The sequence below is a fragment of the Fukomys damarensis genome, unplaced genomic scaffold (assembly GCF_012274545.1).
Source record: "Fukomys damarensis isolate Sample0158 unplaced genomic scaffold, DMR_v1.0_HiC HiC_scaffold_35, whole genome shotgun sequence".
In the NCBI taxonomy this organism is placed as follows: Eukaryota; Metazoa; Chordata; class Mammalia; order Rodentia; family Bathyergidae; genus Fukomys; species Fukomys damarensis.
Genome location: NW_022900947.1, coordinates 27,290,966 through 27,318,274, shown reverse-complemented (window position 1 = coordinate 27,318,274; position 27,309 = coordinate 27,290,966). Strand labels below are relative to the sequence as shown.

At 34.7% G+C, this 27,309-nt stretch overlaps 1 protein-coding gene across 5 annotated transcripts in view; it reads left to right on the top strand.

Annotated features, from left to right (window-relative positions):
• Arap2 (ArfGAP with RhoGAP domain, ankyrin repeat and PH domain 2) overlaps positions 1–27,309 on the top strand; it is a 179,444-nt gene that overhangs the window by 66,130 nt on the left and 86,005 nt on the right. For all 5 annotated transcript variants that reach the window (XM_010613702.3, XM_010613703.2, XM_010613701.3 and 2 more), the window contains 10 exons: positions 3,217–3,332; positions 5,379–5,578; positions 7,514–7,599; positions 8,421–8,603; positions 10,534–10,708; positions 11,235–11,369; positions 19,983–20,127; positions 23,176–23,278; positions 23,914–24,112; positions 24,294–24,357. In XM_010613702.3, coding sequence (XP_010612004.1) covers positions 3,217–3,332; positions 5,379–5,578; positions 7,514–7,599; positions 8,421–8,603; positions 10,534–10,708; positions 11,235–11,369; positions 19,983–20,127; positions 23,176–23,278; positions 23,914–24,112; positions 24,294–24,357 — 1,406 coding nt within the window. The remainder of the gene's footprint in view (positions 1–3,216; positions 3,333–5,378; positions 5,579–7,513; positions 7,600–8,420; positions 8,604–10,533; positions 10,709–11,234; positions 11,370–19,982; positions 20,128–23,175; positions 23,279–23,913; positions 24,113–24,293; positions 24,358–27,309) is intronic.

The window sequence follows — 27,309 nt, the reverse complement described above, 5'->3', positions numbered from 1 at the left end:
ATTGTGTTCTGGCCTGCTTATTTTTGGTCTGTGATCTTAATGATTGCAAGTGTTTCTTTTTTTTGTTTTTGTTTTGTTTGTGTGTGTGTGTGTGTGTGTGTGTGTGTGTGTGTGTGTGTGTGTGTTTCTGATTGCATTTTAAAAATATTGTACAGGAGGCAAAGAAATGTTTACATCCCGGTAGTTAAATATTCCTAACTCATCCTGTCTAAATTCTATAACAGCTTCTATTATCTAATTCAGTATTTCTCAGTATAGTGTAGTTTTGTTTTTGTTAAGTAAAGACTTTTAGGTACTGACCAAGTAGTCTTGAAGTCAAATCTCAGATTGAGAGGGTGAGATCACAATCACTGATAATTTTAGTAAGCATCTAAGAATGATTAATAGTCTAAATATGTTCTAAATACTGTATGAAAAAAGGACTTAGTATCACCAAAAATATTTTTAATAGAAAATATAGTTGTTTCATATTTAATAGCTCTAGAGAGCACTCACATTTATTTTGTTACTCATGTATATTTTACAGTCAATTTGTGTTGGTGAGCTATGCAGATACTCTAATTACTCGAAACCATATGGCCATGGCAAGCAGCTGATAAATGGGTTACAGTTTTTGAGGCTAAACAAATCAACTTTGCCTTGCCTGGGAGAACTTTGGAGTGTTGAGCCAGCTTAACAGAAATTGCAGCTTTGAATGTAGTCATTGCATGACTTGCTTGTAGAAACCAAAGACCATCTATTCAGTCAGGAACCTTGATAACACTCATCAGTTTCCATAAAAAGTTGTCATTCATACCATCTGCTAGTCTGATGGTCATAGTATTACATGCCTCTGCCCTTCGTAAAGCATAGTACTCACAGGTCAGGCCTTTATTGCAGAATATAATCTGGAGTGGTTGTCAAAAGCCTCATTATGGAGAATTGTTTGAAGAACATATAATCCAAGTATATGAATTCATCATAGAGTTTCTCTTTAGGGAGGGGAGCCATTAGAAATCTCTTTTTTAAGTATGTCTCATTTTGCTCTTCTTTCCTTGTTCCCTCATTTGTAAAAGAGAGTTTGAATTCCCAATCACATTCATTAGGAATTTGTCCAATAGTTTCATTATCCAGCAAGAGTATTGCTATAGATAATAGAGAATTTGCTTTTACAATTTAATAAGTAAGTGCAACCCTGTGATGATATGCTAAAACTTATTAGGATGTGGCCAATTAGAAAAGCTTAATGTTTCATCTGTCCATACATATCACAGTGGGTGTTATTTTTCATGCAGTGGGCTATGAGGTGGACATATAGTACTTCCTAATTATTTTGCAACACTCAACATTTCTCTGCATTTTTGTTTTTATACTACTGATTCTCAATTTGTGCCTTTTATGCTCTGATAAAATGAGCCATTTGTTCTTTTGTCAGGAAAGAAAAAATCAACCAGTGATTTCTTTTTTAAATGTCATTTTCTTATTCTAACTAAATACTTGTGCAATAAACATAATAAATAAGAAAGGCCTTTCTAAAATTTGTGAGTGGAAATGCAGTACAGTTGCCAATGGAAGGAAACTTAGTATAAAATTATTTTCCTATACTTAGTAGTTAAGAATGTATTAGTGTTAAGCACAAAAGCCTTAAGGGACTTTGTTTCCATTTTTTTTTTCTTTTTCTCATGTTAATTCTGTTCCTATCTTTCTTTTCCCCAGTGGAGGAATTGAAGGGCGGGCAGGGGAATGGGGAAAAAATAAGAACCAAGATGGATTATGTAAAGGTGCAAATTTCCAATGCTGAATGTATACCTTAAATGTACCAATAAAATTAATTAGTTAAACAAAACCCTAAGGGAGTGCTTAAAAAGATAGGGAATTGTTTTGAGCAACCTCTTGATGTAGGCAGTGAAGAGTTTACACTGCCAGGTCTTTCTATTTTTTTTTCCACACTCTAGAATCCTCAGGGAACAAGAATTAGTCCTCAGGCTTTTCACATCCAGGATTCTAAAGTTCTAAAGTAGCTTCTCTGCGTATTGATGTAATTTCCCTAGAAATGCAAAGGACATCTAAGACATGTCTGACTGTCTCCAACCCACCTGGCACTGATTGGTATTATACTGACCAAAGCTAGGAAAAAATGGCCACTTGTAGATGTATGAGAGATGAGAAAATACTTCCTCTTTTTGCTTATGCTGTGAATTGCTTCTTTCTGTTAGCCCTACTAAAATAGTCTTTGGCGAATGTTGTTATTGAAAATGAATTCGTTTCTTTATACTTTCCATTTAGTATGGCTGTGCTATTCTCAGCTTAGTTTAGGTATTCGCAACATATTTTATTCACAAAGATAACTCCCTTTTCAGGTACATGTTATATTTTGGAAACTGTTGAGATTATTTATTTGATAATTTGTATTCTAAAACCCGTATAAGCAGATAATGTTTCACAAATTTTAGTACTTCTAGGATGCAATCTCTTTGTAGCATTTGGACAATTGCTAATTTTCTTGAGATAAGCTGTACATAGTGATTCTAGATGTTGAACAAATAGTTTTGATATCAAAGTAGCATTAGAAGAGCTTTTTAAGAATCTTAAGAAAAAGAAAAGCAATAACGTATTGGAAATGAGATAAAACTACATTGATAAATAATGTCTTTGTAAGTAAATGATGAGAAAAATAAGGTGGCACATCAGGGATAGCCTATTATAGGAACCTAAGAAAGAACAATTTGAACAGATTGTTCAACTGGCTGCACTGCCGTGTAAATTTAATCTCTTCAGGCCTCAGTTTACCCATCTTTTCATATAAACATAAATTATGCTAATTTTATATTATTTGGCCCTGCAATCTAGGAATTTGGACACGTGGTTAGGGTTGTTGTTAGTTTCCTTTACAGAGTTAAATAAAGGTCAATATAATGTTTACTTTCAAAAACAAGGTGTGAGTCAGTATTTATGGCCTAAGCAACTTACCTTTCATATGAAAAACTCCATATTTTATAATAGCGCAGCTGCCAGCCTTAGAATGGTGCAGTGTTATAAAGTATTGAAAGTAGCTACCTAAGATGAGAAAAAGTAGTTTCAGCCAATGTTCTGTTTGGATCTGTTTCATTCCATATACATTTATACAGTAAAATTTTAAGAGTTACTGGATTTTAGAAAAAAACTATAACTATACTTTTGAAATCCAGGAGTTTTTTTGTTTGTTCATATTTCTTAAAAATATTTTTTCCTAACTAGGATTTTAAGAGTGGACTTGGTATTACCATAATTCCTATGAATGTAGCAAATGTAAAGCAAGTGGATCGAACTGTGAAACAGTCTTTTGAAATAATCACTCCCTACAGGAGTTTCAGGTAAGCTTATTTTAAAACTTTTATATTACTGCAAGAAAGCTCAGCAACCCATCTTTATAATACTAGTAGTGATTTTATCCATTATAGGACATTAAAAATGAACATGTATCCTTTCCATGTCTTCTGACTTAATAGCCAGCACATAAAAACACCTTATAAAAGTAGACTAAATAACTGTGCAACCTATAAAAATCCTTACTTCATGATCTTTGAGCAGTTTCTTTTCTTAAAGTCTTTTTTCTTAGTAGATTTGGTGAATATTTACTTTTTAATCAATAAATGTGTGACATATTTCTTCACATTTAGAATAATTTAATAGCACATTTTACATTGTCTTTAAGTTGCATTATTTACTTCTTTTAGCCTAATCAGATACCATCCCTCTTGCATTGCGTCCCTACTTGTCACTGTTCCGCATGCTTTCCTTCAGAGCCTCGGTTCCAGGGAATACAGAATTTAATGCATCCCATACAATTATTGATCTAAATATTTTTGCACTTTACCGTGTATATTGTACTCTTTAGTAATTCCATTACTGACAAAATTTTTAAAGTATATAATGTTTTAATAATTTATAATGAACTCATAGACATAGTATACAGTATACACAAAAATCACTATTGAACACAGCTACTTTAATTCATTTATCACAAATAATCAAGATACTATTTGTAAATGAGGAGGGGAAGAGCGGGTGAAGGGAGGGCAGGGGTATGGGGAAAAAATGAGAACCAAGACCTGTCATGTAAAGGTACAAGATCCCAATAATGAATGTAACTGCACTGTATACCTAAAATGTACCAATAAACTCAATGAAGTTAAAAAAAAGCAAGTGTTCATTTTAACACTTGCATATTCTGGGTCTGGGGATGTAGCTCAGGGGTAGAGTGATTTCTTGGCATGCCTGAGGCCCTAGGTTTGAAAACAGACTTCCAAAACAAAACAAACAAAAGAAAAGGAAAAAAAAAAACTCAGACACACACAAAAAGTAAATAAAAGTAAAAAGACTGGAACTTAGACTCAAATGAAAATAAAGATACTGGCTTTGAACAATAATCTCCTGTATAACTTGAAACAACTCAGAATTTTATTAGTATTATAATGATGAAATTATGAAGTGCTTTAGAAAATATATGTAAACTGTGTACTTTCATAGATTATTTAGAAGTGTTAACCAGCGATTATTTTCATTATATTTCAAGTCATCTGAACCTTCAGAGCACAAAAATCGTAATGTGATGGATTATTCTGTTATTCATTGACATAGTGTGTAGCACCCTCACTGGCACACTGTGGGCACTCAGTACATCTTTCCTGAAGGAGTGAACTGCTGTTTCATGTTTTATCCCTTCAGTCAAGTGCTCAGGAAATACTAAGAAGCAGAATAACAAGGACATGGCTAAAAATGAGTTACAAATGTGTTAGAATAGTATCTACTTAAAGCTTTAAAGCTTCTCTGACTTCCCAGAGCCATCTGGACTGTCTCCTAAGTTTTTTTTTTAATTATTTTTAAGTTTGAAAAAAAAAAAATCAGTGGTGTCTTTGGTAGGTTAGTCTGGGACTAGGCATACTTATCTCTCAAAATATTCCGGGGATCTTGAAACTCTGCCAGTTCCTTATCAATGATTATATAACTGCTATTTAGGAAACATGGCTTCTTATTTAAGCTTTTTGGTACCGGGGATCATCGAACGCGGGTCCTTGCACTTGCAAGGCAGGCCACCGTACCGCTGAGCCAAATCCCTGGCCCCCTTTTTTAAGCTTTTGATGTAACAAGTTTTTTAATATCTCGATAAGAAAAATGTTTGTGGCAATTTTGGTTCAAGATATGTAAACAAAATCATAAACAATGTGGAAAGTTTAAAGAGAGAAAATCGATTTGTTAAATCAGATGATTTTTAACAGAAAGGATAATCCAGAGCTGCCTGGTGAGCATAATTTTCAGTAGTTTTTAATTTGTGAGTGAAATGAATATGCAAACTGAACATACTGCTTAATTGGCCTTTACAAGGGAGATCGATAATGCAGAAACGTTAATTGTTTCAGCTTTACAGCCGAGTCTGAGAAAGAGAAGCAAGACTGGATTGAAGCTGTGCAGCAATCAATAGCAGAAACTCTCTCTGATTACGAAGTAGCTGAGAAGATCTGGTTCAATGAGTCCAACAGGAGCTGTGCAGATTGTAAAGCCCCAGATCCTGACTGGGCATCCATCAATCTCTGTGTTGTCATCTGTAAGAAGTGTGCAGGTAATTAGTGCTAAGTTATGCTCATTGCCGCTCTGTGGCACGCTGGCACTGACTGCTCATTGTCATCGTGTATAATATGTGGAAAATAGAACCAGAGACAGCTTATTACATTTAAATCCAATTTAGAAATGTTGTATAATTCTACACTCCTCTTATGCATGACTCAGATGTAAAATTGATTTTCAGGCATGTAACCATATTTTGCGCTTGTTGGTTCATGTATAGATTTTTAAAAACAGTGTTAAAATTTTTAGACTTTGAAATGCCACTAGCACAAGCTTGCAACTTTTCATGAAGGATTGTCCATTTTGCACTGTTCTCTTAGGATGTATTTTCACATCAGTGTTGTTCTGAGCTGTAAACTTCCTGTATGGATCTGGCATCTCTTTAGTAAGAATATGTAGATACGTTTTTAAACAGTATTAATATTCATAAAAGTAACTTAAACCTGACTAGTTTCCTGATTGATATATTAACACCTAACTGCCTGGCTTCTTAGTGAATTTGAGAGCTCAGACAGTTATCTCAGGGAGTAGAGGGAAATGGATCTCATAACAGGAATGTTTATAGAGGTCTTGGAGAAAGTTAACCACACACTAAACTTTACTACAGTTTTCCGTTCTGTCTCCTCTGTATCAGAAGGACTCCTCTGTCTCCCTGTTGCAAACAGACAGATGGACAGACATAAGTGCATACACACATACACATAACACACACACAGACTTCACCTAGAATATATATGTATTAGTCTGGGCAAGTAAACAAATCTGTAAGACATGAAATTTCTTCCAAAAATGTATTCATAGTAATTATAGTGCATTGTGATCAGTACAGGACTAGAGTTTAGTACCAGGTGACAGATTGTAGGAGAAGAGCTCTTACATTAGCTGCAGCCATGTCACGAGTAGTGCAGCTACAAGAGTTGCCTAGAACCCTTCATACCTTTGTACAGCCCTAATCAATTACATTCATACCAGGAGAGCTTTTCTCACCAGCTAAGTAACACTCGTGGCAACAATGAAAAACATCAGCCAATCACCCTCTCCATTAGATTTTTTTCCCATTTTTTTCTCCTCTCCAACCTCCTTCCAGGAGATAGCTGTGTGCGGTCCTGGGCCTTTCCGCTGTGCTTCCTGTCTGTTCTCTTTCCTTAGGATCCGCACCTTCTCACTTACTCTTATTTACTCTCAAATGATTGTTCAACCATAATTTTTTTATTTAATTGTGCAACTTACATGAGTCTGTCATGTTAACACTATCAGGCTTTCTGAAAACTTTCCATTCCCCTCTGTATGTCATTCTTTGCCCTTTTTTACTTTCATATATAATTCTTGGAAGCAGTAGATGTATGGATAAAGAAATGGAGAACTCTTCCATATGGAAAACAAATGTGAGGCATTTGCAGAGAAATGGATGCACTTTGAGACCGTAGTGTTGGAATTTTTTTTGAGACCATAATGGTAAATGAAATAAACCAGACACACAAGCTTAAATATTGGACAGTTTCTCTTAATTGAGAAACGCAAAATAGAAATAAAGAACAAAATAATAGATAATAGGACGTAGAGAAATAGATCTTTTACAATGGGAAGGCAATCAAGAGATGGAAGGAAAGGGGATGAGAATTGAAATGTGTTGTGTGCGTGTACCAACTCCCCGTGAGGAATGAGAGCACGAAGTACTAAACGTGTACTAATGAAAACCGAAAGAATAAGTTTAATTCTAAGGCAGGACAGTAATAAAGATGACTGATGTTACCCGCTTTGTGTGGTTTTTTTTTATAAACTGCTTAGTGCTATCAACAGCAGAGTATTATTATGTTTTAAGGTTATATTATTCACATTCTTACATGTATATAAACCTATGCACATTCTTTTAAAGGAAGTAATATAAATTCATTAAACAATTAAGAATTTTACTTATTATTTACTTTAGGACAACATCGATCTTTGGGACCAAAAGATTCCAAGGTTAGAAGTCTGAAAATGGATGCCAGCATTTGGAGTAATGAACTTATAGAGGTGAGTCCTGTTTCCCTGGTGGTGATGAGACCCAGGTAGAGGTGTGCAGTGGGATGGCAGCATTTCTTTACATGGTCTTTTGTGAAGCCATCAACACATTAAGAAAATGTCTATAACCTGTTTGATAAAGCAACTCAGATACCTTTAAATAAGGTACTTGTTTAAATAAAAACTACAAGGAGCTTTAGCAGAGTAACTGTGTAAAGGCTCGATAGCTCTTACAAAATTAAGAACTTTCTTTTTTAACTGAGCATGGTGCCACATTAGATATGTGGCAGAATTTACTATTCCACATCTTGGCTGAACTCTTAACTGCTGTTGAGTTGAAGGTGCTGTCCCTCATCTCCATTTTCCTCTCCCCTTCAACTCTCATCAGCATTAGTCCATCTGCTATGTTTTGATTAAATGTATCTTAATATGAGCTTCCTAGAATAAGACTACCTGCAGTTTGTTGGCTTGCATTCCTTTCCAAGTTAATGTTTTGCTATTATGTAGAGCAGATAGGCTATACATTAGTGGCACACGCCTGTAATCCCAGCACTCAGAGGCTGAGGCAGGAGGATCGCTGTGAGTTCAAGACCAGCCTGGGTTCCATAGTGAGTTCTAGGTCAGTCTCATCTACATAGTGAGATCCTGTCTCAAAAGAAAAAAAAACAGATACACCTGCTTTCACACTTCATCTTCTTGAAAGAATTGTCTTTCATATATTCTTTAGCATTTTAAACTGAGTTATGCTTTAATTTATAATGAAAGCTAGCTTTCTGAAGATTCCAATACATTTCATGAACTGATGTGTTTTATAATTTTTTGAAATATTTCAGCTTTTTATTGTCATTGGAAACAAAAGAGCAAATGATTTTTGGGCTGGTAACCTTCAAAAGGACGAAGAATTACGTATGGACTCACCAGTAGAAAAGAGAAAAAACTTTATTACTCAGAAATATAGAGAAGGAAAATTCAGAAAAACTCTTTTGGCCTCTCTGACCAAAGAAGAATTAAATAAGGTATTCAATAAAACATAACAGTTGATATGGACTTTAATGCCTTTTTAAGTATGTGCCAAGATTCTTGATAAGAAATAAAAGGTCCTATACTATTTGAAAAAATTATTGTTTAATTATTGTATGTCCTTTTGTGAGACTGTACCAATGGTTTTCTCCTTATTTTACATGAGTAGTTATTACCATAGGTAAATAAATTTTTCCTCTGTAACTATAGTGTTCAACGAAATCAAACCTATCCTCAGTATTCTTAAAACTTTGAACCCTTCCTCTTTTTTACAAAAATGTAACTTTTTATATTATGAACAGTGTCACCAACATTGACAATTTATTCAGTGTATTGTAAACTATAGTGTGTTAAATACAGTGGACTTGAAGTCTTGTTTTTCTTTTTATAAATATTTTATGCTGCCCACTTGGTCTTTTGGCAAATATCTTTGTTAAATATTCCCACCTCTTTTTCTAAATAGCTGTTTTTTCACTAGGATGCTTTTAGTTAGTTATTTAATTCCTCTATATACCCATTTCTTTTAATGTTCAGATGATAATATTTAATTGTTTTCAGTTCCTTTATGCTTTTTAATGGCTATGCTTATTGGGAAAAGATTCTTAGGTAAGTAGCATTGTGTTGAGTATTTTGGAAAAAAAGACCTTTGTCCATATTTTTTTGGGGAAAAATATATATAATGTAGACTGAGGGTAAACACCTAGATTTCACTAAATACACAATAGCCAGGATAGTGTGTCATGAAGGAAAACAACAGAGTGACAAGAAAGGAAATGAGCAGAAATGTGGTTAAACTGAGGAGGTGCTAGAGACAATCAGAATGGAATATACAGAAATTTTTTTCCTCAACACCTATACTTTGCACGTGAAAATTTTAAGACCCAGAGAGAGAGAGAGAGAATTTGCATAAGACTCCTGGCAAATTATTTTAAAATCAGTTGTAAGAATTCAGGTTTCTTAATTGTGAGGTAAAGGGAATTCCAGAGGTCAGCCTGGCCCGGTTTGAAAAGTTAAGTTCTTTCTTACCATTTGACCCTTAGGGCAGGGACCGTGAGTGAATCCTGGGTCTTCTTGGATGTATTCTCTGCGTTCCCCTTGGGAACAGCTCCTGCCAATGTCTTAGGTTGTGTCACAGAGGGCAGAGTCACCACCCATCTGTCTGTGTGTAGTTTGTCTAGAAGGAGGCAGTGCAATGAGTCGGAAGCTGAACATTCAGGTGGAGTTGGGATGTGGAGTCAGGGTGCTTCATGTGTGGAAGCAAATGGGAAGGCAACAAACTGCAGTCTGAGGATGCCAGAATAGCACGGACAGGTGTAGAGGTAGATTATTCCTTCTAAGAAAGAAGACTTTTCAAGTCTCTTTTTGGATGTTTGTACAAGGATGTTGTATAATGTAAGTCAATAATGTTGCTTCATTGCCTCTTGCTTACTGTTCCTCCTCTGGTTCCTTGTCCCCAAAGCAAAGGTCTTTAGACTTACCTTTCACATTCCTCAAGCACAATGAAAGCTTAAAATTCTACAGCTTCTGATGAAGTTGCAAAAATATTATTAACATCATTCACATGCAAAACATTCTGTGGATACTTCACTATTACATTTACTATGGTGTTTTAAAATTTTTGTTAGTATCAGCCATTATCAAACATACAAAGTACCTTTGAAAGCAGTTAGGATGGATTGGAAAATTTGAAAGGAGGACATCACAGTAAAACAGTGAATGGAGGGTTGGAGGTTTGAGTTGTAATTGAATATCATACTAAGTAGACCTTTTGTGCCTACTGCCTACCTCAGAACATGGTTATTAAAAGCCTTCATAGGAAAAAAAGGAAAACAAATTCCATCTCACAAGTGAATTGTCAAACTTCCATCCTTTTCCTAGCTAGAACCATGCACTCCCCTTTAAAGGTGTGTTTTTGTTAACATCTAGGCTCTGTGTGCTGCTGTAGTGAAATCAGATGTGCTGGAAACGATGGCTTTGCTCTTCAGTGGTGCAGATGTCATGTGTGCCACTGGAGACCCTGTGCACAGCACCCCCTATCTGTTGGCCAAGAAAGCTGGACAGAGTCTGCAGATGGAATTTCTGTACCATAACAAGTTCTCAGGTTTGTCCATTGCACTGCAGTTATCCTGCTCTCTTCTCCTCTGGCCATAAAAGGACTGAAGCACAAATCTGTTTATTGTTCAACTAAAATCATCAGAATGAAGAAAAATATAATTGCTAAAATATTTTTATATGTCATTTCAAGAAAAAGTTCAGGAAAGGCATCTTTTATATTTCCTTAATTTTTTTTCTTTTTTTGTGCTGGGGATCAAACTCAGGACCTTGCATTTGTGAGACAAGTGGTGGAACCACTGAACTAAATCCCCAGCCCAATATTTCCTTAATCTTATGAATGAAAGACTGAAATAGTTAATCCCACATAATCATTTCCACCAAAATTAAATCTAATTTTCATACATGAATAATAAGTATGACTTCAGTTCTTCTTTGCAAATTTTATGCAAAATAAAATAAACTTCTATATTCAGTGGTAAATTGGAAGCCATTTTCCTTTCATTTAAAACTCACCTACGTACTCATCAAGGAGTAATTATTTATATAATGTATTATTTCATTAATTTTTCTAGATTTCCCTCAACATGATATTCATTCTGACACTGGGCTAAGTCCAGAGCCTGCCCAGGCCACATTCCTGTGTGACTTCTTGTATCAAGCTCCTGCTTCTGCTTCTAAAGTATCTTCAGAGAAAAAACTACTTGAAGGTAACTTTTCTGCTCCTCTTAGATATTTTTTCCAGATAAAACTTTATTTCATTATCAAAACAAAAGATTTAAATTTTGATTTTTTTTCCCTTTAAGATATTAGATGTGGTCTAATAGTAGAGATGTTAGTTGAGCATCTATAAATTAAATGCTTCTAGGTGCAGGTACTGTTTTTGGTACTTCAGCAAGGACTTAGTGCTGGGTTAGAATGCTGAGTGAATTCTGGACAGAATTCACTGATGTCTACATTTGTGAGCCAAACAAATCTGTTTCTGCTTTCACGTATTATTCCAAAACAACTAAACAGACAGACAAATAAGAAATTTAGAACTCAGTCCCTTCCTAACCAGTTAGACAATACAGATGAGCCCGAATAGGAAGAACTGTCAAGATTTTATCATAGGTTGAGCCCCCTTGTCTGAAGCACATGGGACAGAGGTGTTTTGGATTTTGGGTTCCAGATGTTTTTGCATTTAGGAATATTCATGTGTGCACAACTGGAGATCTTGGAAATGCGACCCAAGTGTCATCATAAGAAATCATTAATATTTTATATATTCCTTAAAGACAGCCTGAAGGTAATAGTATACAATATTTTTAATAATTTTAAATGTGGATCAGTTTTATGATGTGCAGTTTTCTACTTGGGACATTATGTTGGTGCTCAAAAATGTCTTATAGCTTGAAATTTCAGAATAGGAATGCTCAACCTGGTATATATTCAGTCAATATTGTTATATTACTAAATTTGTTCCAGTTAGAACTGTGTGTGTGTGTGTGTGTGTGTGTGTGTGTGTGTGTGTGTGTGTGTGTGTGTGTGTGTGTGTAAAAGGAAACCTGATCCTGGTTTCAAAAAAATTATGGTCATCTCTGATTGAACAGCATATTCTAGCTATAAGTAATTGTCTGAGCAGAAGCATATTGATCATTTATCCCTTTATCATGCTACTCTTTGTGTTGGGTTTGGTCTTGGCATTGGGGATGTAAAAACGAATATAATGTAGCCTTCTGCTTGTACTATTTGCATTTGAACTACATTGAGAGATATTGGCAGGCAAATATGATGAGCCTAGTCTCACTGGAACAAAAATATGCAAGAGAGATTACCTTATACAAGCCAATTGACAGTGGACATATATTGGTTTGGCAACCTAATATTGATTCCTAAGGTGATATAAGTCAGCAGAATTACTCATCAGAGGGAACAATAGAATGAGACCTCACTTTAGAATATTAATCCTCATACTTGTGAAATTAAAGTGATTATTTCAGGGGCCAGGGATTTAGCTCAGTGGTTGTACCACCTGCTTTGCAAGCACAAGGTCCCGAGTTTGGACCCCTGTACCCCCCAGAAAAAGTGATTATTTCAGTATAAAGTCTTTTCACATTATTTATCTTTTATTGGAAATGCCCGGGACCAGAGGTGTCTCGGATCTCAGATTTTTTTTAAGATTTTGAAATTTATACACAGTTTAATGCTTAAGCATCCCTAATCCAAAAATCCAAAATCCAAAATGTTGCAAAGTCTGAAACCTTTTGAGAGGTAATAAGGCACTCAAAAAGTTTAAAATTTGTGTCTTGTTAGGGATCAAAAAGTTTCAGACTTTGCAACATTTTGGATTTCAGATTTTCTGTTACATTGTATTAGGACTAACTGTATTTTACGAAATTTTCCTAAAACAATGCCTGTCCTTTAGTGAGTATGTACTATGTATAGAGTACTGCTTTAGGTACTTTGTGTGCATTCATTTATAATCCTCATAAAAATTCTGCAGGAAAGTTGATGTGCCAGTTTCCACATGAAAAATGAAGGAGCTTATCATGAAGCAAAATTTTATACCTGACTTGTGTTATAATTATTACCATGACTTTCTGGCCTTGATCACATTGTGAGTGACAGCCAAGAAACAGTAGGATGGGAGAGCATTTTTGTCCTTGAATTTAGATGTTTTTGGTTCTTTGAGCAATAGATTTTTATTATTTGCCTTTACTCAGCTAATAATTGAAAAATTTTATGGAGATATAAAAACTCTTCTATTTTTCCTATCAATATTTATTCCTTAGCTAATTAAAATTTAACTGGTCAAGGGAGGTTAAAAGTATCTGGATAACCTGTGAATTGACTATAACAGTTATTAAAATAATATGTCACTGTACTCATCAATAAATTTGCAAGTTTCTATTACGTTTTTTTCTAGGTAATGGGGTATCTTATAGATTAATTCTTCAAACTACTTCATTTACACAAAGATCAAGCAGGGAATTTGAAATACAAATTTTTTTCCTTAAGCTTTGCAATATATATGATAATCATCATTTAAGCTAAAATATTTTTATAAATTTAACAGCTTTAATATTTTCTTAAAGCTAGATTTTTTAAACTGAACTCTGAGTTGATGGAACATTTATAATTAAATATTTCCTTTTATCTTTCATAAGTCAATAACGTTTTTGGTCAGAACTTCTTAACTTAAAACAGAAACTGATATATCTATATGGTCGTCCTTTGGTATCTATGGAGTATTGATTCTAAGGACCCTTGTGCACACTGAGATCTACTTATAAAAGTTTAAAATGGTATAATACTTAGACACCTCTTCCCATATACTTTAAAGCATTTTTATGTATAATATAGTTACCTGACACACTACCAAATGCAATGGAAATGGTGCGTGGTTTTTATACTATGTTGTTAAGGAAATATTGACTATAAAAATGTCTGTACATAGTACAGATACAGATTTTTTTCTTCCACTATTTGATATCCATGGTTGGTTAAATACGTGGATTTGGTACCACAAATAGAGAGGGCTCACTACATATATGGATTACTTAGGGCTGTTTTCCCATTTGGAACATCTTTCTGAAAGTAATGTCAAAGTGAGTTGCTGAGTTGCAACTGTGCAGCACGTTAGAAATGATTTCATTTGAAAATAATCTTTTATCAAGTTATTTGCTTCTACTCTTTTCTTCTAATTCATCACAAGTTCTGTAGTTCCAACTCAGAGTACCTCTGCCGACACCATCCTAGCCCCATTTACCATCGCGTCCTTCCTGTGATGTAGTCCACATCCTTGGATCTTGGAGCTGCCTTAGCTTTGCTCTAAATGTTCATAAAACAGGCCTACTGATCTGTAATGTAAATGGACCCTGGAATCTAAATTGTCCAAGTTCATGCAGCAGCTTCTCATTCCTGCCTCTGGTGATGACCTGGGCAAATCTTCTCCTGCTACCCGCTTGATCTCCTGGCTTTTCTCTGTACCTGCCCATGCCTAACCATATGGGGCTTCCTCGTCTTCCTAGAAATGCCATCTGCAACTTTGTAGTTTCTGTTTGTTTTCTGAAGAGGGCACTCTTCGCGGGTGTATTCTTAACTCACTAGGGATCACATAATTACCACATAGCCCGCAGGCCTCTCTGTCACCCTCCTGAAGTATCCTACCACTGCCAGCTCTTTTCTCGCATAGAACACTGCATATTTTCTTCATGGCGATTCTCACAGGAAGATAATTCCTTCTTCATTTCTTTGTTTCTTCTTCTTCTGTAATTCCATTGCTCAGTTTCTTTCTGTAGCTCCATCAGGTACTGTCTTTTTCTGGCTCATCCAGGATTATCAAATGTTTGGTGTCCAAAACAGTGTTGACAGAGCAAATGTTAGTTGAAAGAGTGACCATTTCTTTAAATCAATTATTAGCAGGGTAAGAGAGCAAGTCACATGTTAATGTTTTATTTTTGATCATATTAATGGCTTTCCTTGGGTTTTAATTACTTTCAGTCATCTGAGAGCTGAAAATATTAAATGGAAAATTATAGAAATAAACAATGAGTAAGTTCGTAGGATAGTATGTTTTTATAATTGTTCTGTTTTATTATTGTTAATGTTAATTTCTTACGGTCCCTGATTTATGATTTAAATTTTACTATAGCTTTGTATTTATGGGAAAGAACCATATATACTCACAAATATACATATACACCCTCAAATAGATGTACACACACCGTTATCTACAATTTTAGACATTCAGTGAGAGTGTGGGAGTGTACCTCCCCCTTGGAAAAGGGAGGACTACTGGATAAAAGATATAATTGCTGACACACAGCATCTTTTATTCAAAAATAGCCCTCTTAGAAATGACAGAGGAAAAGAACTATGAGGAAACAGAGTTCTGGGTTTCTTTTCTCCTTTCAGGATTCTGCAGTAGTGTTACTGTTTTGAATATCAGCTTCATGGAAAGAATGAATTATTTGGAAAGATTTACAGATTATAGTACAGTTGTCACCTTTGCCTCTGGAAGGCCTGCACCTGGACAAAACCACTCCATCAGCACTTGTCAGCAAGTCTGCAGAACGAAATGATTAAAAGCAAAGACTAAGGCTGAGGATAAAATGCTTGTATCCTTCAGAGAGCTACAGAGATTCACATTGTCAGTTCACCTTTCAGGATTTTTAAGTTCTAGCTCTTGGTTATGAAGACGGATTTGTATTTTGTTTTTTTTCTTTCTTTCTCAGTTTAGTGTTCATGAAAAGAAAGATTGATAGCTCTTGTAAATCTAAGTACAGAGCTGAATAGTAACATCCTATTTTTGTTTTCCTTTGTTCCTGAACCATAGTTGTCTCCTTAGTATCTTACCTTGATTTGTTTACACAGTGTTTGCTTTCTTAAAAAGAAAGTGGTTGATATAGTTTACTGGAAACTCTGTTTCGATCTATTTATATTTAATTTCATAAATTATCATTAAAGATTTTTGAAAATCCTTTGTTCTATATAAAACCTACATTGTATACTTTAAAAATGTTTTTCCAAGGCTGAAACATATTTATTTAAGTAAAAAGGCATCCTGATGTGCATTCGTGATTTTAGTGGATGCTGAATTTGATCAGGTTATGAAATTCTCCATCGGGAAACAAACTTTGTGATTTTGAAAAGTAGTAGTTTTGCCTTATCTATTTCAGATTTATCATGCATCTATATATTAGAAGATACAACTGCTTCTCCACCCAATATATTTTATTTTTTAAATTTAGTTTATTGGTACATTTTAGGTATACAGTACAGTTACAGTCATTATTGGGATACTGTACCTTTACATGACAGGTCTTGGTTCTCATTTTTCCCCCTTGACCCTGCCCTCCCTTCACCCCCTTCTCCCCTCCCCATTTACAAACACTTTATTTCCATTTTTTCATTTTCTCATATTTTTTTCTTTTCCCTTATTAGCTTTCCCCTACCCTTCCCACTTTCCCTACGCCTTTAGCCCTTTTCTTCCTATTTCACATTGTCAATTATCTCATTAGGATCTTATGTACTATTACAGATTTTCACACCAGAGAAACTATTTGGCATTTACACATGTGTGACTTATTTATTTCACTTAGGAGTATATCCTCACATTTTCCTATGAATGAATCTAATTTCTCATTATTTATGGCTGAGTAGTATTCCATTTTATAGAAAAACCACATCTTCTTTATCCAGTTTCCAACTGATGGGCAAATGGGCTGTTTCCAAGTTTTAGCTGTTAAATTGATTTAAGTCATTCAACATGAAGCAGAAACAGGCATGTCATGCAGTGGTTAAGAGTGTAGCTTCCTGAATTCAACTGCTTGGTTTATACTCCCGCTCAAATGCTAAATACCTGGGTGACCTTAAGAAAGTCAATTGAATTTTAAATGTTTGTGAAAAGAGTACATGGAAGTGGTATAATAATAGAACTGATGTAACAACATTATTCTGATTACTCAGTTGAGTTAATATATATAAAATATGTAGAATAGTACATACCACCTAAATATATTGGGATGATCATAATACTGAGCAGAAGGGATAGTGAGAGATTACATGTAAATACTGCTCCTGGCTTCCAGTTAGTTTTTGCGTGTAGGTGTGTTTTCCTACAGTCTGTAGCTCACAGGGTACCCAGGTAGAGAATCCATATCCTTCTATCCTAGCATTTAAAAAGGTGACTTCTGTACTTGTTAGCTTGCTTTTGGGTAAATCCTATACTGTTTTTCTTTCCTGTTCTAATCTAAATATCAAAATAGAATAGAAATAATATCTGATCAGTTCATCCATGTTCCTTAATCTCATAACCAAGCTCCTGTCAAGCTCCTGTTGAGACCTGACAGCTACCCATTCTGTGGCCCCAAGTTTATATTGTTGGAAATGCTCTAGAAACTTATTAACAGTAAGACTTCTGCAACAGAGAGGGTTTCCTGGAGGGTATTGACATTTCTTAAAGGCAAGAGTGCACATCTAAATTGGCCTAAGCGGACCAATATTGTCCAATGTAATTTTGCCAAAACTTCTCATTGCTTCCCAAATCAATAGGAATGTCAAGACTTTCTACCACAGTTTTGTTATTCTAGGTCCTCAGAGGTAGTAACTGTGCCTGCCTTGTCTGACCTGCAGGCCATTTCACTTAGGAATATAAAGCAAAAAAAAAAAAAAATGCTTATAGAAATGATAATGTGAAAAGACTTAATCTTTTCCAGCCCACTTTCCTAATTTAAAATGAGTTTGTATGCAACTTTTTAAAAGAGATTTGTCATTTGTTTCCCAATGTAAATTCTGTTACATATTAGGGTTTGCATTCATGTTTACTTTTGCATCATTCATTTGACACTGTTTGTTTAAGGCCTTCAAATGTCTTCCACTTGTCTACTGCAAGAAACATAAACTCCCCAGCACTTGTCACTGGCGACTGCAGGCCTGGCCTCTGCCTTGAACCTGCAGTATTGTTTCCCATTTCCTGCCTTCCTGTGTAATCTGATTGTCCAGCCAAGTAGGGTTTCTGCATTTTCCTCTTTCTGTGACTTTCCTCATACTGTTCTTTTTCAGAATTATGGAATAATTTTAACTTGGAGTTCATGTTTTTTTGAGAAATGTGCCTCCCAAGTAATAAAGGGCTATTGAAAAGATGCATGTTTTGGAAAGTTTTGTCTGATCACTCCAGTTTGAGGGTGACTTCTTCCTTGAATGCCAGGCCCTAAAAAGGACCACCTGACAGTTTCCATTCCAATCACATCTCCCCTTTCACGGGATTACAAACCAATGGTGACAACACAGGATACAACTCTCATCTGTGCAGGGTTTATCTGTGTATTGAATATTGTCCATTTCTTTTTAGTTTTTAATGAAGATTTTTCTAGTCATATCACCTTGTTTTGAAGCTATTTCGTAATTATCTGTGATTAATACAATGTCCTTTTCTTTTTATATATCTTAGAACAAGGATTATTTATTTAAAAATCAGGACCTTTCATGCTATTTTTCTGTGACTCGGGATTTGAGAGTCTTGAATAACACATCACTTTCCACTTGAACATGGTGGACCTCTCCTAGCCTTCTTTTCCAGTACCTGTAAAGAATTTCTTTATACTGGTTGCTTATGCTAGTTATGATTTGCCTTGTCATTTGCCAATCTATTTTTCAGAATATGGCGATTCTACACTTCTTAGGATTTCTATCTTTTGAGTGTTTCTCCTAGTGATACATTGTCTTTTTTATAAAAAAATAACCACTGTAAAGTGAGCAGACTTAAGAAATTGGCTAACCTATAGGTTTTTTTTTTCATATATCTAATCTATAGACTCTTGGCCTTAATGTTTATAGATCTTGTGTGTTTCAAATTAAAAATTGAATATCGCTTATATAATTCCATTCTTTGTATTAACTTACAGTTTGTGTTATGCCATTTTTCGGAGCTCTAAAATAGGATAGTGAAGTGATAGTTTAAAAATAATTCCTTATATCTAAGGAAAGTGAAAATTCTAAGCAATTTTTCCTTTGTAGTATTACTTAATAAAGATGGGGCTGAAGCTCAGTGGTAGAATGCTTATTTAGCATGTTCCAGGCTCCAGTTCAGTTGCCCCTACTGTGTCCTGTCTCCCTTCTTCTGGCTCTTTCAAATACACTTTTCACAGTAAGTACGGTGTGTAAAACTCAAATCTGATTGTATTCCACTCCTGAAACCATTTCAACCATTCCTATCACCTATCAAATCCAGAATCAGCAAACTTCTCTTAAAAGGACCTGTTGTAAAGTTTAGATATTGTAGGCCAACTCAGCTATGCACTTATAGTGACAAAGTAGTCATAGACAAACCATGAACAAATGTGTGTGGCTTTGTTCCCATAAAACTTGAACTACAAAAACGGATGATGGTCTGATTTGGCCTGCGTGCCGTAATGTGGCGACCCTGTACAGGATGCATTTTATATGCCCTAAACAAAACATGAAAGATACCGCAAGTCTTGACTGCTTCTTCCTTTACATACCTACCTCACCAGTAGGTATAGTTTTACTTTTTATACTACAATGTTTCCTCTCTGTAACTCTCTACAGACATCAGAATTATTTTGCAATAACTGTTTTATGGATCGGCCTACTTCTGTGTTCATCAGTAGTCATTTCTGTCTGATACATTCCTTGCTATTAGATTATAATATTTTTGAGAATAAAAACTGTGACTATATATTCTATGCAAAACTGTCATGCTGTTTAAGAAAAATTGGAAATATATTTATTTTTATCTAGTCAAGATTTAAAACCCTGTAGGATATTTAGATTGTGTTTCAATGTTTTAAAGATTTTTGTTTTATTTTAATTTATAGAGACAAATAAAAAGTGGTGTATTTTGGAAGGAGGCTTCTTGAGTTACTATGAAAATGATAAGTCTACTACACCTAATGGCACCATTAACATCAGTGAAGTTATCTGCCTGGCTATACACAAAGAAGACTTCTATTTAAATACTGGGTAGGTCTAGACAGCTAAGAGTCAAAAAGTATTTGCAGACAATTTCCATACCAGGTAAAGAAGATTTTGTTAACATTTCAGATCTTCAGTTTTTCCCTGTAAAAGGATTTAATGGCATCTTGATACCTGCTCATTAAATATTTAGGCAAGTCCCTAAAAGATGGTTACTTAAAGTATACTAAATAACATGAATGACAGTGTGTCTGCGTGTTGTCCTAAGTAAATTTATTATGTTCTAGTACTTACTGTAGCACTTTGACTTTTATGATTTAGGCATTATTTTAAGTAGTGCACTAATGGCAAAATTTTATGTACTTGGTTAATGAGTGTTATGATGAGAAAAAATATTTAGTGATGACCTGCTCAGATTAGATTAAAAAAAATATATTCAATAGCATATTCAATGCTAAATTTCTTAAAGATCTACCCTAGCATTTTGATAATCTGAAGAAGTTCCAATTAAAAGATTAAATTTTATTTATGTAATATGTTTATGATGCATAATAGCTTAAATAAATTTCTGTGAAGATTTTTAGAAACAGCATGTACGATCTTTGACATGAGAAGTTTCCTACATTTTGCCATCTAATTAAATTTAAAAACTATAAATTTTAAAATCTAAATGGACACTGAAATGGGTAGACATTTCCCAGCAAAGTACGGATAAATACGTGAAAGAATGTTTACTATCTCTGGCCATTAGAGAAATGCAAATTAAAGCAATATTGAGATTCCATCTTACTCCAGAAAGAGTGGTCGTCATCAAGAAAGCAAATAGCAAATGCTGATGAGCCTGCAGGGAAAAAGGAACCCTGTACGATGTTGGTGGAAATATAAACAAGTATAACTATTACGGAAATCCATATGGCAATTCCTCAAAAAAGCTAAAAGTAGAAATTCTATTTGATCCCTATATTCCCCTCCTAGGTATCTTGACAAAAGAGTTAATGACATCATATTACATACAGTAATATATGCATACTCATGTTTATAGCAGCACAGTTCAGAGATTTGTAGGAAGATGTATACACCTTGAGACATAGTATTAATTGAAATAAATCAGACACACAAGCTTAAAAATTACATTTCTCTATGTGAGAAGCCCAAGTATAAATAGAGCAAATTAAAAGATAATTGGAAATAGGAAGATAGATCTTTCATAAGAGGGAAAGGAACCTAGAAAAGGAGGGAGCTAGAGGGAAGGGAGTGGAAGGGGATGAAGAAAAGAATTGAGATGGGTTATGTGAATGTACCAACTCCCCATGAGTACATAATCATTGTGTACTGTAAATGTGTACTAATAAAAAATAAAAACTGAAGAAAAATCTAAACCAAAAGTTTTTGTTCTTTTGTGTTCCTGTGCTGGGAATTGAACCCAAGGCTTTGCAAATGTTAAGCACAGACTCTGCCACTAAGCTATACCCTCAACTAAACCAAAATTTTTGTAGGAGCACGGTATTTTAATAAATTTTTGTGAGAGAAGAGATTTTTTTTAGAGATACTAGTTACATACAACGATGTGAACTATATTGTCATTATTAAATAATTATATTATGTTGTAATACTAATATATGAACAGTATATACCAGTATTACATTAGGTAATAATGAACAATAATGACCAATATACTAGTTGAGATGATTTGCTTTGTAGTAAGTCTGAGTTGATTTTGAAATTCAAAAAACTAATTAGCAGCTTATTTGCTTTCCTTTTAATCTTAATTGTGCTTGTATTCTAAATGAATAATCAATTTAATTTGTTTTACCGTTGGATGTGAAAACAAATGCCTTCTATGAATTAAGCTGTCTACTTAATAAGCTATAGCTTTAAAAAGTTAATATTGCTGTATATCAACATCCAAACACATTGAAAATCAAACAGTCTGATAAAATATTATTGATACAAATATATTTGCATGTCTAATATATGAGGGTAAAAAATAATTTCATAGACCAATTCTGAATTTGCCTTCATGTAGTATACAATTTGAGTTCCATATTGTAACATAGGCGCTGAGCACTTATGAAGATTTGTATTTTAGGAAGAGAACTAGCACAAGTGGTAAAAAAAGAGATTGGAGGAAGAAAGATCATAACTGCTAAAAATTTAGAAGAAGAGATAATTCAAAGGAGGAGAGGGAACTGAGAGAACCAATGGATGAATTTACAAAATTAAATAACTGTATTGAGTGAAGAGCTGAGGTTCAGGGAATTAGTTAAACTTCAAGGTTGGGCTTGTTGATGAAGTAGGTGGCAGTGCCTTTAAATTGGGACATGACAAGCAATATAATAGGTTTGGGATATGGTATTTCTCATTTTTAGGTAGTAGTAGGACACATAGTATGTAACAGGAAGAGTTGGAGCTGCGGATGAGGAAATTAAGAAAGGATTCAAGATGTGAGATGTTACTTTGGTCTTTTCTATAGTAAGGTGAAATTGTGTCATCAGATGAAATGATGATAGAAGATTTGTGATGTAAGAACAGGGTTTAAAGCAGATTGGTTAGAGGCCAGGGTTTTGGCTCAGTGGTTCCACTGCCTGCCATGCAAGCACAAAGGCCCGAGATTGATCCCCGGTAGAAAAACAAAAAAGAAATACTAAAAACAACCAGAGTTGAGGTATAATTTTAGGGCTGGGGATTTAACTCAGTGGTTCTGCAGCCTGCCTCACAGGCATAAGTTCCCCAGTTTGATCCCTGGTACTGAAAAGTAACCCAAAACACAGGTTGGTCAGTTTTTTGAATGTTTAGAGTAATGCAAGGAATTGTCCGAGATGAAGTTGGCTCCAAGGAGAGCCCATGTAAAGCCAGTCAACTGATGAGCATCGGGACATCAACAAAGACAAACTGCAGAGTGATTAATCAGAAAAGTGTTCCTTTTGTCTGATTCAGTGTGTTCCATTTAGCTCATTTAAATGAGATACAAAGCAATAATATAAATAGGTTGACTTTGCATTTTTAAAGGGATTTAATTAAAACCTTGACATTTGTGTTGTTCTCATAACAGCCAAGCATAACTTATGGTCTCTTTTTATTTGTGAATGCTTGTAGGCCTGTTTTTATCTTTGAGATCTACTTATCCTCAGAGCGTGTGTTTTTATTTGGAGCTGAAACATCTCAAGCTCAAAGAAAATGGACAGAGACTATAGCCAAGGTATTATTAATGTTATATTTATTTATAAGTCAAGAAAATATTCTTAACTTGGGGTCTGTAGTTGAGCTTCAGGAGTCCAGGAAATTTTAAATAAGATTCAGGAAATACGGTCCATATTTCAATAGATTGTTGAAGGCTACAGTCAAAAGAGGTTAAAAGCCATGTTCCCTGTACCTGAAGCAGACAAATTATTCTCATAAATCTGTGACCATGTTTTTGATGATGAAGATATTTTTAATATTATAAAGTCATTTCTTTGTATGTCTTTTTATAGGTAGATATTTTATGCATAATGTACACAAAGGGAAAAGGAACAGATTCAGTAAAAGATATGAATGGACAAAAGCATGGGAGGTTGGCATTTTGAAAAATTAACAAATTAACAAAGAAAATGTCTCCCTCTTTCAAGTCTATATATGGCAAGAAAGAGTAGTTTAAGATACTATTTGAAAATTTATTTTAGCTGTTCACTCTTAAGACAGAAGTTTAAATAAAATTGTTTGAGTTTTAGATTACTTATGAATCTTTAAAATAGAAAAAGTAAGATGATTCTTTAACTTCCCTCACATCTATAGATAGGGAAGGAGTTTACTATTTTCACTCTCTTTATTATTTTTCTGTATTTGTTTTAACAGCATTTTGTTCCCTTTGTTGCTGAAAACCTAACAGAAGCTGATTATGATTTGATTGGTCAACTGTTCTACAAAGACTGCCATGCCCTGGATCAATGGAGAAAAGGCTGGTTTGCTCTGGATAAATCTAGTTTGCGTTTTTGCCTTCAAATGCAAGAATCTCAAGAAGATAGAATGCACTTAAGACGACTGCAAGAGCTAAGTAAGATGTGTTTTTCATCTCCTTTGCGATATAATTCAATATTGTGAACAATAATGGTAGCTTTTACATCAAATCATAATAGTTTATGCCTCACCTTATGGCTAAGTAGTAGTAGTAGTGGTGTCTTTCTGGTTATTTTGTGTAACATTTAAAATCTATGGTTATTGTCTTATCCCTCCAGCAACAAGCACAATGGTTCAAAATGGGGAAAAATTGGATGTCTTATTCCTGGTAGAAAAAGGGAGGTAAGTGCCTTTTTGCTTTTTAATCTTTTATCTTAAGTGTAGAGAGGGAGATATAGTAGTTTGGTTGTCTTCTTGGAAAAGCAATCATCATGTTACACTTTTGGAAGATTTTTCTGAGTTATATAATTATAAACTTTCTTTGTAGAAAGATTATATTGAAGTCTACATATTTTATACTTTATCATAAACACTGGTCAATTTTTTGTTATTTTCTGTAGACCTAGTTTCCTTTGAGACATTCATATTTAAATATTTGCAAAATAGTTTGATGATTCTAAATTTATTTTCAGTGTAGGTATGATACATAAAATAATACCTTGAATTCATCTGTGTATATGTCTAGAACTTAATTTATTCAGTTCTTCAGTAACTATTAACTGTTTACTGTACTTTTGGTCTTTCATAGTTTTGGGGATACAGTGAATAAAATAAAATTTCCCTGCTCTCATGAAGCTAGAAGAAGAAGAGGAAAAAAATAATTATGTTATAATTTGTTTATCAGTTTTAAATCCTACAAAGAAAAATAAGTGTAATAGAGTGTGTGGACAGTATTCTGTTTTATCTAGGATGATAAAAGAAGGAATCTTTAGTAAAATATCTGCATAGAGGGAAAAAGCAAACTCTTCAGATATCTAGATACTGTGGTCAAGGCATAGGGTCAAGGTTAGCTGAAAATCCCAAGAGTGTTTCGTCCTTCGCATGTGCAAGGTCTGCAGAGAATTTGCTGTGTCTGGGGAGATTTTATGAATGAGAGGATGGGAGGAAATATCTCAGGAGCATCCCAGACTAGATCATATAGATCTAGGCTTAGAGGTCAGGATGTCATGAATTTTATTCTAAATTTAATAGGAAGCTGCTCAGGTTGAGAGCTAGCAAGTTTGATGATCTCATTAACGTTTTTAAAAGATTACTCTGAATCCAGATGAATAAGTCTTTAAGACAAGAGTCAACCTGGGTGTCTAGTTATAACACTTTCACAGAAGCCAGTGAACAGTTGGGTGACCTGAGAAATAGTGGTGAGGAGTGGTTTAGTATACTGTAAAAGAAAAGTTGTCAGCATCCATTGGTGCGTTACATTAGTGTAAGATGAAATACGAACCCAGAGTTTTGGGCCTGAGTAATTTTGTGAAGGACAATGCTGCTTTGTTTGTTTTGCTTTGTTTTCAGATAATGAGTATGCGAAGAGTAGTGGTAGGATCATAAAATTTGGTACAGTAAATCAAGTATTTGTCTTTGGGAACAGTACTGTGTTTTGGAAATGTCTGTTTGATAGAAGCAATGAGTAGGCATTTGAACGGGCAGATTGACTACACCTGGAAACAGAAGTGTGGCTCTCATCAGTAAATGCTATTGTTTAGCCAAAAAACTGGATGGGTTCAATGAAGATTATCAGTATAGTCAGGAAGGCATTAAGAATGTAGCCAAAGGCCTCCAATATTTAAAGTCCAGGAAGAGAGGAGGATCTAGAAAAAGAACCTAGGAATGGGCAGCGGGGGACATATCAGAACAATCAAAGATAGTGTTTCTTGAATAAATTGGGCTTTTGCCCTTCCCTTTCTTATCATTTGGGTAAAAAAAAAAAGTATGTTTAAGAATCAGTATTTGCAAAAAGTTGCTGAGGTGGAGGAGGTATAGATTCTGAAATTACTGGTACATTGAAATAAGAATGTCAAATCATTTAGAGACTATATTATGAGAAGAGAGGAAGAAATTTGTTGGAGACTTGATGAATGCACATCATCTTGAGGGTGGAAGGAGTTGGCAGGGATGAGAAGCTGCTTCTTAAGCCAGTGACTGAGGCAAGAAACCAGCAGAGTAGTGTCACAGAGCCCAGGAAGTGTACAGCTGTGTGCTGCATAGCAGCAGGGATATGTTTGAAGAAATGCATTATTAGGCAATTTTATCATTGTGTGAACATCGTGGAATAGCTAACAAAACCCTAGAAGGTATATCCTACACACTGTGTTGTGTGTGTGTAAAAGCTATCTGCTCCCAGGGCCATGGTTCTCTAAACCATGATGGAGTCCATCTGGTCACTTCGAGGAAAGTGAAAGTAATCACACTGATACTTATCAGATTAAGGTTGAGAACTGACTAAAAGTTGGAACAGCTCGTGAGAACAGTGTTTGGAGAATGTCTGCAGGTTAATAGGATTAATAGTAAGGTAAGATGTTAGACCCAGGAAGAGAATGCATGTATAATTTACTTTATTGTAGCTTGGACCTTTGCATGTTTAGAGAGACATGAAATAGGAGATCTTGAAAGTGTAAGAAAGGACAAGAAAAGACAGTCTTTTCCACTGTAACAGCATGAAAAGAGTAATTGATGGATGCTGTTGAACATTAGTAGCCTTCTGAATCTGGTATTGGGATATGGGGAGATGTCAGTTTGATAGTTTTTGGTTTCTTTGTGAATAGGAGATAAAGATGACTCCAGAATTCTTGGTGGCGTGGGTTGCTCTGTGAATATAGAATCATTTGCCAAGGTAGGGAATATGTACTTCTCTCCAGGTTCACAAACACAGCTAGTTAATTATAGCTGTGATCCTGAAAGAGCTATTCCAGTATCGTACCAAAATAAGAGAATTACATTGCACCAGTCTTTCATCTCTGCTAGGCCCTTGGGAAATAATGACTGTAAGCTAAAATAGATTATGGTAGACTTGTCAATGACAGATAAAACTGTGGCTTTTGGAAATAAAACACCTTCAGATTATTCATGATGACATACAGAGATAGTGTGGGTAATTGAAAAAGAGAAATCAACCAACTATAAATTTTAACCCTTTTGAAAATAAGTATCAGTTTCACAAGAATTTCAGATACAAAAGAAAAATTTCAGATCCCACATAAATTTATTAAATTAATTTCACATTTTTTCTGTACTTGTCTACTTTCAATTGAAGTACTAAAGGAATTAATATATATTAAAGTCAAGAAGAATGAATTTCCT